This window comes from Neolamprologus multifasciatus, chromosome 5, assembly GCF_963576455.1.
Source record: "Neolamprologus multifasciatus chromosome 5, fNeoMul1.2, whole genome shotgun sequence".
Lineage (NCBI taxonomy): Eukaryota > Metazoa > Chordata > Actinopteri > Cichliformes > Cichlidae > Neolamprologus > Neolamprologus multifasciatus.
Genome location: NC_140443.1, coordinates 17,767,440 through 17,782,431, shown reverse-complemented (window position 1 = coordinate 17,782,431; position 14,992 = coordinate 17,767,440). Strand labels below are relative to the sequence as shown.

The 14,992-nt window shown below is 38.4% G+C and overlaps 2 protein-coding genes across 2 annotated transcripts in view; one reads left to right on the top strand and one right to left on the bottom strand.

The window, feature by feature from the left end:
• Positions 1–1,160: 1,160 nt before the first annotated feature.
• Positions 1,161–6,203, top strand: mrto4 (MRT4 homolog, ribosome maturation factor). The gene is made up of 8 exons (XM_085159039.1): positions 1,161–1,284; positions 1,527–1,585; positions 1,696–1,799; positions 3,839–3,920; positions 4,007–4,074; positions 4,158–4,309; positions 5,675–5,751; positions 5,841–6,203. The coding sequence occupies exons 1-8, from the start codon at positions 1,257–1,259 to the stop codon at positions 5,988–5,990; spliced, it is 720 nt and encodes a 239-aa protein (XP_085015165.1). The 5' UTR covers positions 1,161–1,256; the 3' UTR covers positions 5,991–6,203.
• Positions 6,204–6,392: 189 nt separating this feature from the next.
• The window catches only part of akr7a3 (aldo-keto reductase family 7, member A3 (aflatoxin aldehyde reductase)), a 45,082-nt gene continuing 36,482 nt past the window's right edge, over positions 6,393–14,992 (bottom strand). The window contains exon 7 of the mRNA XM_085159037.1: positions 6,393–6,720. Within this exon, the coding sequence (XP_085015163.1) occupies positions 6,538–6,720 (183 nt within the window). The 3' untranslated portion in view covers positions 6,393–6,537. The remainder of the gene's footprint in view (positions 6,721–14,992) is intronic.

The following is a 14,992-nucleotide window of genomic DNA, read 5'->3' as shown; positions in this document are numbered from 1 at the left end:
TATTAATTTCTGGCTCTCTTTCACTGCATGTTTCTGATCTGTCTTCATCCACTAACTCCTAACTGGCAGTGGCAGATGGTTGCCTCTCCTTGGTTGGTTCTCCTGCAGGTTTCTTCCTGTTCAAAGGGACTTTTTCCTCCCTGGGATCACATATGATTGAGGGTGGCTCGATCCCTGGCTCCTCCAGTCTGCAAGATACTAACCCCAAGTTCACACGGAGTGTGAATGTAGTTAGCATAGAGACTTGTGAGATTGGGTGAATGTGGCATGTTTTATAGAGCACTTTGAGGGAGAGTAGAAAAGCGCTATATAAGACTCAGTCCATTTACCATTGTGGGGGTTTTATCTGTTTTTCTTGTATTACTATAGGGTCGTTACCTTGCGATATAAAGCGACTTGAGGCAACTGTTGTTGTGATTTGATGCTGTAAATAAACGTAAATAAATAAATAAAATAGGTAATGTTAAGTGGCTAGAATGGATGAAATAATAATAATGATGAAGATCGCAAGAGAACAGAAAAAATATTTAAATGAAATAAAATAGTTAAATAAATAAAAATGTAATGATAAAATTATAAATAAATAATCACTGCGTGTATAACATGTTATCAAGCACCATAACTAGTGTGCCTAGTTTGATGGGAAATGTATTATTTAATCCATCCATCCTCTTCAGTTTATCCTTTTCAGGGTCGCGGGTAGGTGGAAGGGGGGGCTGGTGTCTATTCTAGCTGTCTTAGGGCGATAGGCAGGGTACACCCTGGACAGGTCGCCAGTCTGTCGCTGGGCTAACACACGGACACAGACAACCATTCGCACCTAAAGGCAATTTATCGTTTCCAATTAACCTATACCCGCTAACTGCATGTCTGGATTGCGGGAGGAATCCGGACTACCCGGAGAGAACCCAGGCAAACACGGGGAGAACATGCAAACGTACAGACACACTGATGGTGGAATAACTCAGGACCTTCTTGCTTTAAAGCAACAGTGCTAACCACCGTGCTGCCCGTATCATTTAATCTTACTGTGCAATTCATTTCGATTCAGTGTTATTTATATAGCAGCAAATCACAATATCTTAAGGTGACAAAAAGTAGTCAAGTCAAGCATTTATTTGTTATTAATACATATATAACGCTTTTTTTTTTGCTTTTATGTCAGGCAGTACATGGTCAGCCATGCTAAACAGAAACACTTGGGGTCCTTCTACTTCACGTGTGTGTCTGCTGCTGTGGCATCGTGAGGAGGAATCATGCCGAAATCAAAGAGAGATAAAAAGAGTGAGTAAAGCACAGTACATCTTTTTCAAGTGTAAAAGCATATGAGCGTCGGTGAAGTGTTTTAAGTGATGTTGTATTTGTAAAACTTCTTTTTCACTAGTGAAAGCTACCAAAAGAGAGCTAACTAAAGCTAGCTGCCTCAGCATGGTTGTACTCCTGGCTGCTCATTGATACATGCACGTGTATACGCAAACTGCTGGCTGACATTTGTTCATCGTTAGTTTTCGCATTTTCCCCCTCAGTTTCTTTAACGAAAACAGCCAAGAAGGGGCTGGAGTCAAAACAGAAGCTAATTCAGGAGGTGAGTGTTTTCAGTGCTGCAGTCACCATCTTTGTAACGGGGACGTGTTAAGTTCAGCTATGTCTGTTCCAAAACACCTGAAGTACCTAAACCTCATTTCTATTCTTTAGTTGCGGGAATGTGTGGACACCTACAGAAACCTGTTCATATTCTCGGTGGCTAATATGAGGAATAACAAGTTGAAAGACATCCGGACAGCGTGGAAACACAGCAGGTAATGACATCTCCAAAAGTTTACTCTGTTCATCTGGATGTAGGGTTTTCAGTGGGAGAAACGTTTCGTCACTCATCCAAGTGACTTCTTCAGTCTCAGCTGACTGCAGGTTTCCCCAGTCCTATAAACAGTACATTTGCATAATGACCGAAACCAGCCCACTGAAGGAACAATGGGGTGGGAGGTCAGTTCCTTCATCATGATTATGCAAATTCTCTTGACCATTGATCAACAACTACTGATCAAAGCCCACTGATCAATGGCCATGAGTACCATTCACAGAGAGTTGGGGAATGGCTGCAATCACAGCATTGTACGATGGCGAAAGATATACCCCTAGGCCCCCTCCTCGATTCAGAGATGGTCTTTCCCTTTTCACATCAGGTAATGACATCTTAGAGTTCTGATTTCAAGGCTCAGTCCTAGTACTGCACTAAGGTACGTGCGTGTGTGTATCAAGGATTGGGTTGCACTTTGTTTTCTCGGTGGCATTGCCACCTCTACTCATGTTGGAGCCCTTCGAGAAAGAAATTATTACATGGACAACCCCAATTTGTAAGATATTGGGATGCTGTGTAAAATATAGATATGAAGATGTGTAAATCACCTAAACCCATATCGACAATAGAACTTAGAAAACGTATCAAATTTTTTGAACTGAAAAAAGGTAAAAATCTAGCTTAGTTTGAATTTGATAGCAGCAAAATATGGACGCCCTGTTTTCCAGACTAAAGAACTTGTTATCAGAACTTGGGTAAAAACCTGGATCAGTGTCTACACATTTGGAAAGTAGTCAGAGGTATATAAAGGTTTAAACATACTCCCATCCTCCCATCCATCCATGTTTCAGCAAGAAAATGCTAATGCATATATTACAACAGCATGACTTCTAAGTAGAACAGTCTGGGCGCTAAAGTAGACTGTCTAATATGTAGACCTATGACCAACTAAAAGCATTTGGCATGAAAAATATGACAAAGAATGTGTGAATGTTAGATAGAAAACACTTAGAGATAGAAAACAGTGCATGTATGAATGTTTATTTGAATTATATATGTTGTATAAAGCACTTTGAATGCTCAAGAAGGAGTCCATTTACCATGAAATTTGCAAACTATTGCTTTAGGTTTTTCCTTGTCTCCTTTTTATTTGAGTGCAGTAGTGTGAGCAGGTATATGGCAAGGCCATAGAAACTTTAAAAAATTCAGATTATGTGGCCAATTTCCTCTAGATTGCATGTGTTCTTCTTTAGGTGTCAGTTTTCCACTGTCGTACAGTATGAGGCATCAGTTACAGTCTCTAACAACTACATTTTCCCCCTCATCTTAAGTTGCCTGTTAGTAGGCTTGATTATTTTAACAGAGCCAGTAAGTAGGATGCACTTCTGCAGTTACAGTCAAGTGGAGGTAAAATTACATCAAAGAGAAGAGGAGGAGAAATTGAATTAAAGGCATGAAACAGAGTTTTCTATATGTTAGTCGCCTCTGTCAGTGCGCCCCAGGGTGGCTGTGGCTACAATGTAGCTTACCATCACCAGTGTGTGAATGTGCGTGTGAATGGGTGGATGACTGGATGTGTAAAGCGCTTTGGGGTCCTTAGGGACTAGTAAAGCGCTATACAAATACAGGCCATTTAGTCTTTTGTGTGTAGAAGAGATACTATTTTGGGGGTTTCTTGCTTATAACCTCTTTTTAAGTATGGAAATTAAAGATTTTGGTAAAATAGTACAATTAATATACACGTTGACTATGGGATAAGGAATATTACTGAATGGGTACAATAGATAGATACAATAGATGGTATCTCATAGTTAAACATCTTGTCTATTGATTGTTATTGGTCAACAATCAGCTTAAATATCAATCATTTTTAAAAAGTCAGCATCATTATGATTTGTGTTTGTTTTTTTTATGGGATACGCTTGAATCCTATCTTGCAGCATGTTGATATGAACCAAATTTCTAGAAAATGTTAAACAAGTATTTGGAAAGAGCCTATGTTTATTCAACAGTGTAAATGATCTCATCTCTGTTCCACAGATTCTTCTTCGGCAAAAATAAAGTCATGATTATTGCTCTGGGGAAAAGAGATACAGATGAATACAAAGATAACTTGCACAAGGTAAGCAAGATCTCAGACAAACTTGAAAAGTTACTGCTGTGGTTTACTGCCGTCACTCAATGTTTATTCATTTTGATAATGTTCAGGTCGGCAAGCATCTGCGTGGAGAAGTGGGTGTACTATTCACAAATAAAACAAAGGAGGAAGTACAAGAGTAAGGCTTTGCTAAATTCATCTTTGTTGCAGTGATCCTCCAATGTCTTCATTGAATCACTAAGCGATGTTTTTTACCCACAGATATTTCAGTCATTTCAAAGAGGTGGATTATGCTCGCGCAGGAAACCAGGCTCAGATGGATGTGACGCTGGATGAGGGACCCCTTGAACAGTTTACTCACTCAATGGAACCCCAGTTGAGGCAATTAGGGCTTCCTACTGCTCTAAAGAAAGGTGAGATTAAAGGACTGTTCTCGTCACCCACTACAACACCGTGGCTCAATGAATTTTAACTTTTTAAAATTGGTACAGAAGTCCAAGTAAATGCTTCCCTGTACTACAGAGCTTTTACTTGCCCTAACATTGGTAATTATGCTAAGAAGTCACACAAAGGTGATTATCAGCTCAGTAAAGTCAGCCCAGAGTTTCCACAATCAGTCCCCAAAAAAGGCAATGTTTGCAGCATATGATCACTCACAAACATGGACAGGTATTGTGACAGCAGACTGGCATACTTTACAAATAAAAAAAGTAAAATATGTTAGATCAAAAAAGGTTCATAAGCACTCTAGGAATATATCTGTGCGTTAAGTGGTGTGGTTAGCAAGATTGTAAAAGTGCAAAGTAAAATCTATTTATTTTCCCAGGAGGGGAAAAGTGGCAAAGACCTATCAGTAAAACTGCCCTGTCATTGAACATGGCAAGCTCTGACTGTAATTACAGTTAAATTAAAGTGTTGCCTAAGTGTAAGTAGTTTTCCCCAGTGGTTTAGCTGCAACCCCAGTGGTTTGAAACAGGCTGTATGCGTGCATAAAACAAATAAAATCGTACTTCAAACCAGTAAGTGGACTCATTTTTCTGAAGTCAACAAGTTCAAGGTTTAGGATATTGCTGTATTAATAATTGTAGAAAATGTCAAATTACTTGCCCGTATAAAATTGTTAGTAGAAAGCAGGAGAGAAAAAATGGATGAATAAAGTTGCTCCTAGGAATTTCATTGGACCTTCATGGAAGGACAGACTTGATATTTGCATCTGTGCTATATTCTGGAGAACTGATTTGTCACTGGTTTTGTGTTGATCTCTTATCTTAAACATGATCTGCTACAAAGCAGGTTAGGGCTGATGTTACCATGGCGATATACCGTAGTAAGACGTGAACAACCTTTGTAATGTTTAAACTTGAAGTTGGCTTAATAAGCCCCAAATCGTTTTTCCGTAGTATAGGTGAGTTTATAGCCTCTGTCAAATGATGTTCAGCTTGTAAATAAGATGCACGTAAGGTGAAAAAGGACGATGAAACAGAACAGGGCAGACCAAACCTGTGACTGACAAGTGGCCATTGCATGACGGTGCTGTGTCAGTCATTTGTTTGTTAGTTCCACCCCTCACATCTTATTTCAATACTGAAAGATGGCAACAGCAGGTTGAGGCTTCACTATAAGTGGGAGATGTATTGTAGCTACAGTATATACAGTCTATGTTAGCAATATCAGGCTTCTGCTTCAAATCAGGTCCGAGTCGGTATTAGTGTGTTCATGAAATGTGTGAATTCACTGCTTTTAAATATAAAGCCAACTTCTTTTATCTTGTGCTACAGGAGTGGTAACACTGCTGAAGGACTATGAAGTTTGTAAAGAGGGGGACACGCTCACTCCAGAGCAGGCTCGTATTCTGGTGAGTTCTTGTTTTTTACTTGATTAAAAATGTTGACTGTCACACACTAAATGTATTTCAGTTGACTGAGGGTTGTTTTTTGTCCACAGAAACTCTTTGGTATTGAGATGGCAGAATTCAAGGTGCAGATCAAGTGTATGTGGAACTCAGAAACAGGCGAGTTTGAGAACTTCGCTGGTGAGGACGAGTCTATGCAGGATGAGGAAGATGATAATGATGATGAAGATGATGCAGAATGAAATTTCTGCAAGGCGGGAGAATTTTTAAGAAAATTCCTGCTTTCAAAAGCAGATGGACATTTCATTTAGCTTTCATCCTGACAGCCAGTGCTGCAGTCTGTAGTCTCTCTGGTCTTTTTATACCTACAAAACATGAACTTCTGTCCTTCATCTTGAATTTTAGTTTTGGACAATGTGGACTGTATTCAAAGGATTAAATCGTTTGGGATGTCATTGTTCTCCAAGTTTCCTCAGCACAGTGAGGGACTGATATTGTGTGGAAGTCCCTTTCCTTTCAAACACCAATGTAAATCACAGTTCATGTTAAACCAACACCCATGAATAATACACACGTTTTGTTGATTTGACAAATTGAATCCAGATTCTTCAGAAAGTTATTTTTCCACAAAAGAGTATTAATGGTTTTATATAGACATGACAATGAAGTGCTCTTTGATTAAAAATGGAAAAGGTGTACTGATCTATTCCAAGGACATAAAATGTACATTTCAGGGGAGAATTCAAAAAACCTAATTAAGTGTAATTAGGGGAAAAAAAATCTGTAAAATTAAATGACCAAGAAGGTTCTCATCTGAAGTAGTCTGGACACTCGTGGGCTATGAGATTCCAGGTTTCTTTGAAGGCGTCGACCACTCTCTGATCCAGAGGACCCTCTTCCGCAAGCAGCCATACTTTGCTGAAGCTGCTCCATGCTCGACATGCAAATAACGATTCCATCTCCAAGATCACCCTGGACACAAGAGTTGGAGAAAATGACACTGCTATGGCAAGGGTTTTATGAGATTATAGCTCGTAGTAAGGTTATGAGCAGCTGTAGCTATTTAATATAAATACTCAAAACAGGAATTGCACAGCTGGAGTCTGTTAATTTATTAAGAGATGTATATGTGGAGGATTTGTTACAATTTAAAAATAGGAACAAAAGCTTGGTCATTACAGAATATGTAGTTTACATGCAGCATCTCCTATTCACTTGGTATTTTGTGGTATTTTCTTTCTAAAAGAATCCATTTCAAATATTACAAACCTGCAGACAATATGAAAAACCCTGAAAAGTGTTTTGTTCTACCTCCAGTAGGGGCATTTCCACTGCACTAAAACATAATTACAGTTATTAAAAACTAGTTAAAATCTTTCAGTGAAAAACTTCAAAGGCTGTGTAATTACTGACTCTTGGGATAGTTTTCAGAAAATAAGAGACTTCATTTCAGGCTTACTGGTACACCACAAAGCAGTGTTTCAGTGGTGACTCATAGTTCTTAATTTTCAGGTTTCCAATAGTAGCAATTTGAAATGTTCTGTTTATTACTTTAACCGTATGGCTAATCTTTACCTGGTAAATACATAAATTACCATGAGCATAACATTTTTTTGTCACTGCAACTGTCCATGTGGGTACCTTAAGCTGAGAGTGATGATGCATCCAGCGCATAGCAGCAGAAGTCAGCGAGGGTTTCTCTGACCCGTACACTGTTTCTAAAGTATCTTCCACAGAGCAGGAGCACAATCACGATTATGGTTAACAAAAACAACATAAAACAATTTGTTGGTACATATTTCAATAGCAGTCAGCTGATCTTCGCCTGTCTCTGTATGCTCCAGCCCAGCTGTTACCAAAGAATCGTCCTGCAGGCTGGGAGCCATCTTTATCTTCATAATGATACTTCCCTGTCAGAAGGCCACCTGGCAGAGGAGGACTAATGTCAGAACTCAGTACTGTCACTCACCCAGGGCACATTTTAGCTCACAGGTAACGTTAACAAGGCAACAAATACTAACTAAAGCAACTACTAACTATTCAACATCAGGTTATTGTGTGCTAGCAAAAGGGATTACCAAAGTGAATGAAATCCTTCTCCAAGGGGACATGAATGCATGTATGGGACATATTTTAATATAATATATTCATTTTGGGATAACTCGAGGATAGCTTTTATCCCTCCACATTAAATGACATCTTTTTCACCACAGTCCCAATCCAGCGACCGCACACTTCGCGGACTACGGACGGCGGGTACTACGAAGTACGAGAAGTGCGGAAGTGAGAGGCTTGTGAAATGGGACGGTCTGGCCTTCGTCGTGCTGGTCAGGTTGATTAGCAACCGCGAGAAACGTCTCGTACAGCATTTTTTGACAGAAATGAAGGAGAAAAAATGTTATTTTGTTCGTGCATTTTGTTTATGACATCACTTTGATTTGTTGAGTATCTGAGGCTGAGACCACGGGACTGTAAAAACATGATTGTTGGGCTTCATTTCTGTACTGATTGAACAGTCATTTCAAGATTAGTTAGTAAATAACAATTAGCTTATGTTGTTCATGAGACTAAAGTCAACTCATTTTGGCAATGTAATATATAATAATGTAATATAATATGACCAATATTATAGTTATTGTCAGATTATTATGATATATTACAGCAGTGATCATCTTAAATCTTCACTCAAAGACAAGTATCTTTGACAGTGTATATATAGATGTATGATAAATAAAAGAGATAAATATTGTTCGTTTAATATGTTGCCATTAAAATATCCACACTCACCGCCACGCTAGGAATCCATATGTTGGCATTACTAATTTTGTGCTCAATGCTTACATATATGTGTGAAAAGGATATGTACAATCTGTGGTAACTGTTTCTGATACAATGAAGAGTAGACTGATATATTAAAAATTCCTTTATTGGGTGAGAAAATCAGACCATGTCACAACTGCTTTAAGTCATACAGAATAGATATCAGAGCCTTAAACAGGCAGGCTTCTGCTAAATGAGTCAAACTGGGCAGAAAGTATACAAACACATAACATCCTTATAGAATATGATGTAACACTATAGATCAACTTAGCTCAGAATATATAAAGCATATAAACAATTACAGCAATATGATGCAACAAACACAGCAGTACTACTGATCCAAAATACTCAAAGCTTCATAGAACTGAAACAAACATTTATTTTTAGCTCCATTCTGCTGCTGATACATACTTTAGGGTTCTGAACATTAAACTTGTTGCTGCATTTCATAGTGTGTAACTTGAAGGCCCTGAGTACTTTCTCCCACACTGAAAACACTGGAATAATAAAATTATTTGAACATTACCTAATAAGACTGATTTTGGACAGATGATTAGTTATTTTAAACTTTTCTAGCAGTCCTTCACAAACAGGGAACAGTCTGTCTATTCTCTCCATCTGTCAGTTGCTGCTGGCTCTTCCTCCTCCTCTTCCTCACACACTGCTGAGTTTGTCCTGGTAGATCATCAGGGGTGCAAAGCCTCACAGATGATGTGCAGCAGTGGGTCCCTCAGTCTGTCCTCACTCTGGACACTTGCAGTTGTCACGCATGGAAATCAAATGTTCGATAAGCTGCAGGATACAAACACAAGTGTAACTTATAAATACATGTTCATACTTTTATCACACAACCAGAGAGAAAGAAAATGAGAGAGAGTGCAGGACAGACAGACAGGTGACAGTCTCAGGTGCTACAAAACAGCACAAGAGAAGGAGGATTTAGTGTTTGTGTTATTACGAGTGCTAAACAAGAAGAGTTCCCAGATGGTACAGTGGACACATGTGTGACTCCTGTGATTAAAGCATCTTTCTCAGTCGGTCGTGGTTTTGTAATGTAAACGCTGGCCCTCCTTTCAGAGCCTACGCTCTATCTGTTATTCCCGAACAGACACAAATTTCCCCGTGACTGCAGCTGTCAGTCAAAGCTGTTATAAGTTACACCCCAATTTATCGCCGCGGTAGGAATTAGAATCAAACTTGTGGGAAAGGAGACCCCTTGGAAATAAATCAGCGTGATGAGAACTATTGATAACTATTGATAAAGAAAGAATCTTTGGAAAAAAAATTATCTGAGGAGAATTAATTTTTTTTAGTTTGACCCCAGTCCCATCCGCTAACATGGAGGAAGCGGGGTTTATGACCTATACTGCAGCCAGACACCAGGGGCATAGCTGGACTGGCCATCGGCCATACCGGGCATTTGCCCAGTGGGCCGATGGTGATTTTTCGTTTTTATGGGCCGATGTTTTTTTTTTTGTTTGTTTGTTTGTTTGTTTGTAACGGCATGAACAATGAGAGGTGGTGGATTGGCCAGATGCTGGCCGATGTGTAGAAATAACCCAGTTGTTTGGTGGTGGCTATGGCGGAGCTTCCACAGAGGCCAGCGGGTGGATGAGGGAAGGAGAGGCAGGAGGAGGAGAGACCTGAGGCGGCTGCCGGTCCGAGTGTCAGGTGAACTGAATTTCAGGTAAGAAGTTATGACCTGCAGTCTATCTGGGCCAGATATAAACCAAGTTTAGGTAGAGTTTATTTTGGTTGTGCTGACTTTTTACAGTCAGTTACAATAACTCGTACTACAAGCTAGCTAGCATTCTATACAGCTGGGTGGGTGCTATGATGTTACTGATAGTGAACTTTATTTTATTCATAAGGTTAGTTAGTAGAGTTGCCAACCGCTCCTTAAAAAATGGAATGGTCCCTCATTCAGAGAAAACATTATGCGTTTCGTATTGAGCTGAGAAGGAACGTAGTTTTTCCCGTACTTCAGCTACGATGAAAAAGACACAAAGCTGGATTTATTCTGTGTGTTTACGCTGCACAGCTACTTCAATCATGAAACTGATCAATGATCAGCTGATCGGAATTTGTTTGTTTATCTCCCACTTTGCGTCAGAAAGAGGAAACCAGCGGAGGTCACGTTAAACAACAGCAGTACGTTTAAGCTTGATTAGCTGTTGTTAGAATTTATTCAATATTACTTTCTAGTATCAGCTGATGTTTGCCGGAGCCACAGCTGTAAAAGCTGCTGGTCATGATATCGGTTTGGTTATCTGGTGAGAGGGAAACATGAAGATGAAACCAGGAGAATCATCAGGGCTGAACAGGTGATGGAGAAACAGGTTTACCTTTTAAGTGACATGAATGAGTTGAAGGGAAGTTATAAACTGTTTCTGAGAAATAACACCAGGATCCTTTTCTAAGTAGCTGACAGCTGGTAACTGCAGGGGCGGGTCTAGCAAAGTTTTGCCAGGGGGCAGGTAGGACATTAACAGGGAAAGGGGGTCACAAAGTACTGTTCTTTCTTATTCTCATTTAAAATGTCTAGCTTTTATTAAATAATTACCTGAATCTTACAACCAAAGTTTTTATCTGATGTAAAATGCATAGAAATCATATATATACCAACAAGAGGGTGTACCTCACTGTCACAACAGCGTCTGTTTTCATTTAAAGGCTTTATGCCTTTTCCTGTAAATACCTGGTTGGCCCGTCTCTAGTTAAAATGCCTGGGCCGATTTTTTGTCCCAGTCCAGCCCTGACCAGGGGGCGATAGAGACGTTTTGGCTTCATTTTTTGGGAGCTGTCACGTCGTCCATGTTTTCTACAGTCATTGGTTTGTCCACAGAGGGAGGGGGTTGTACCTGGGGCACATGGTTGTGGAAAGTTCAGGGGTAACACAGCAGATAACTGATGAGTCAGGGAAGATCAGAGTGCATACGGCTGTATAGAGACAGCAGTTAGTTTTCACCCACCTGTTTTTGTACAGACAAGAGTTGAACTCATAGTTTTGAATTCTGTTTTGAATAATTTTGAATTATGTTTAGTACACAGTTTAAATGTTTCAGTCTCTATTATTAGTATCTATATTAAGACAAAGATGGTGAGTAGAGATCTTGATAACCATTTTCACCTATAAATGTAACCATTTTATTTTTTTTTGGTAAATACTAAGAGCTATTTCTTTTTTACAATAGTGGATTTAAATTTATTTTACTTTCTTATAATAACCTTATTACAGACACAATAAAATGACCTTTGTCATCGCACAAGATTTGAACCTTCAGATTATCTGACTATCCTAATCCTTGTAACCTAGCAAAGTACTGATGAAAGAATTTCTATTTCATACACACACACGCCGCCGACTCAACTCCTTGTATGTGTAAAATAATATAACCCTGAGTAAAAAAAAGCACCGCGCACATATTCAGAACTTGGTCCTGTTTAGCGTTGCAAATAATTTTATTAAAACAATTTCACCCCTGATGAGGTATTTTGTTTTTTTGTGCAGCCCCCTCTTAGACTGAGGTTAAGTGAGAGAAAGAGTTTTTCTTAAGTTTTTAGAGCTACTTTTACAACAAAGAAAATTACCATGAGATTACGGAAAACGGTCTTGTTGTTGCTTTAATTAATTTATTATCAACAACAATATAAAGTTATGCACAAAAGGAATTACTAATGTAAAAAAAAAACGTGGTTTTATTTATATATGTTTATATATAAATATATACGGTGGCCTCTAGAGACAAAGCAGAGAGAGAAAGAGAGCCAAGGACAACAACAAGAGACAACATCGTCACATTAGAATGATAAAGGATTCAGAAAGTTTATTCATGCAGTGAATCCTATGTACCGTATTTTTCGGACCATAAGGCGCACGGCATTATAAGGCGCACTGTCGACAAACGGGTCTGTTTTCATATATAAGGCGCACCGGATTATAAGGTGCATTAAACGAAACAAAACAGTCAGATAAGTCAAACTTTACACAACTCATTCCTCTTGCTTCCTCCACTTCCGTGCCATTGATTCATTAATGTTGAATTCTCTGGTAGCTTCCCTATAAAATAAATAACTTTGCACTGTCCACTTTCTACTCTAACAAAACAAATTTCCCACGTGTGAGACTAATAAAGGTTATCTTATCTTACATTAATGACTAACTTCATATTGTGGCTGGATTATCTCAGTTGTTCTCCCATAGTGAAGTTTGGTCCATTTACAGCAATTTTCCATGCGAGTTCATTTGTAAAAAAAAAAAAAAAAAAAAACATCGGGAACTTTTATCAAGTGGAAAAAAGTTAGTGTTCATTCTCCAGGTTCACTATGTTATGCTTTGTTATGCTAACATAGCTGTGTCACTAGCGATCACTAGCACAGCATTAAATACCATCTAGCCCAACTTCAGTAACCGTACAAAGGTCACTTTTGTGTAGTTTTCTGTCTTCATTCATGTTTGAAGTGATAGCAGAGCTGTACGTTTTATTTTTTTCCAGAAATCTCAGTCAGAACATGGTATATCATGTTTAGGTAACTAGCAAGCTAACTTTCTGCTAAGTTCTAACTCCGTTAAATGTAATAAAATCTGTTTTCATGGATGCCTGGATGTTAAATTTAATTGTTACACCTGGTAAAGCAGCAACACTGATCATTTTATTAAAGATGAAAGAATTTACAGTGTTTGTTTGACTTTGGGACCTGACGCGGACGGAGTTTTGGACTCAGGTGTCAGTCTCAGACAAAACAATGTCAGGTGTCAGTCTCAGACAAAAAAATGTCAGGTCTTAGAACATGAGCTATCAGACAGAGAGAAAATCTTCCTGCAGGTGGCGCTATTGTCATGTCCCACCCGAATTGATTTCCAAATACGTCATCAACGTGTGACAGTGAGAGAGCGTAAGGTCATTGACCTCACCGGAGTTTTACCGCAGTTCAGGCTCCTAAAGACACAAGGTAAGTTTAACTTTTTCTCCCTTTTGTTCATATTTTTGCCACAGTTGTGTTATATTAAGTTGTGGTTATGTTGTGAAAGATACATATCAGAGAAGGAAATCTAGTTTTGTACAAAACCAAATTAGCACTATTCTTGTCTGGCCAATTTGTTCTAGCTAGCGACAGTGGTGGTGAAATGTGATTTAAATTTAAACTGTTTAGTAATTGTTTTGTATGCGTTTCAGCAAATGGACAAGCTGAAAGCTTACGAACAGCTGAAAAAAAGACCTTGAAAATGGTAATCAAACACTTTATTAAATGTTTTTGTAATGCTTGCAATTTCCTTTTTTTAACTGCCAAGAACCCTGACAATATCATGCTTTAATGGTTTAACATTGTTTGGTATTCCTATTTACTTCTCTTAATTAATATGCATGTTAAAAGACGTATATAGTTATTACTTTATGATATTGTCGGAGTGCTCTATTTAAAAAAAAACGACAAAGGATGGATTTCTCACAAAATTAAAAGACTTTATTGCAATTTAAAAGTTAGATAGTCATGTAGGCTCTGGCTCCTACAGTCTAGCTATAACTACTTACCGTTTTAAAATTTTATTTGAAGGTGAGATTAACCAAACAGGCTTTGATAACACGTAAAAAAGCTCCTGACAGCAGAAAAATCAGGTAGGTTTTGATACTTTTGAACAACATGTAAAATAATCTCCTTTATTTAACATGATATGCTTAGCAGGTTATGATTGACTAACCACTTTATTTATAGATGCAATACATTTTGAAAGCAGATGAGTGTGCAGTAGTCTGTGATTGTAGTAGAATTCTATAAACCACATGTTTCACATCACTGCCCTATTTATATTGCAGATGACACTCCTTCAACAAGTGGCAATGAATTTCTCAGTAAGAAAACCCCAATTATTTTGCTTTAAGATCAGTTGTAATTTAGAACTTGCTGCGGATCAGTTTAACCCTCCTGCACTCTAGGTGAAAAAAGTTACCATTTGTGGTAACTTTGGATTTTTGATTTTCAATATATCAGTCATTTTAAAGACTAGTTGCATGAAACTTGGCCAGGATGTGCATTTTAGCATTTTTTTTTTAATTCAATGATCCCCTCTATGGTGTGGTGTATAGTAAAGGAGATAAACATAAGGCTTAACTCCTACGTTCTAATTTCCATTTTGGGCCCATTAACTCCCATTATAATCACATATTTTCGATATACTGTAATTCTGACATGTGATAATTATTTTCTCGTGAATACCTAATGGATCTAAGCCTCAGCCTTCAAAATAAAGGAAAAATAGGTTTTGGATCAAATGAGCACAATATTAGGTACAGCACCACCATAGACATTTTCAGTGGTTTTGAATGCAGGACATGGTTATCTTACCCTGCAAAATGCATGACAATAAAACATCTAACCACCATAAAATGGTATTGTGTGTGTCTGTGTGTGTGTGTGTGCATGT

Coding starts and splice junctions, on each gene's coding strand:
- mrto4 (XM_085159039.1), top strand. CDS start 1,257: ATGCCGAAATCAAAGAGAGATAAAAAGA. Junction 1,285..1,526: donor ATCAAAGAGAGATAAAAAGA/GTGAGTAAAGCA, acceptor TTTCCCCCTCAG/TTTCTTTAACGAAAACAGCC. Junction 4,310..5,674: donor TCCTACTGCTCTAAAGAAAG/GTGAGATTAAAG, acceptor CTTGTGCTACAG/GAGTGGTAACACTGCTGAAG.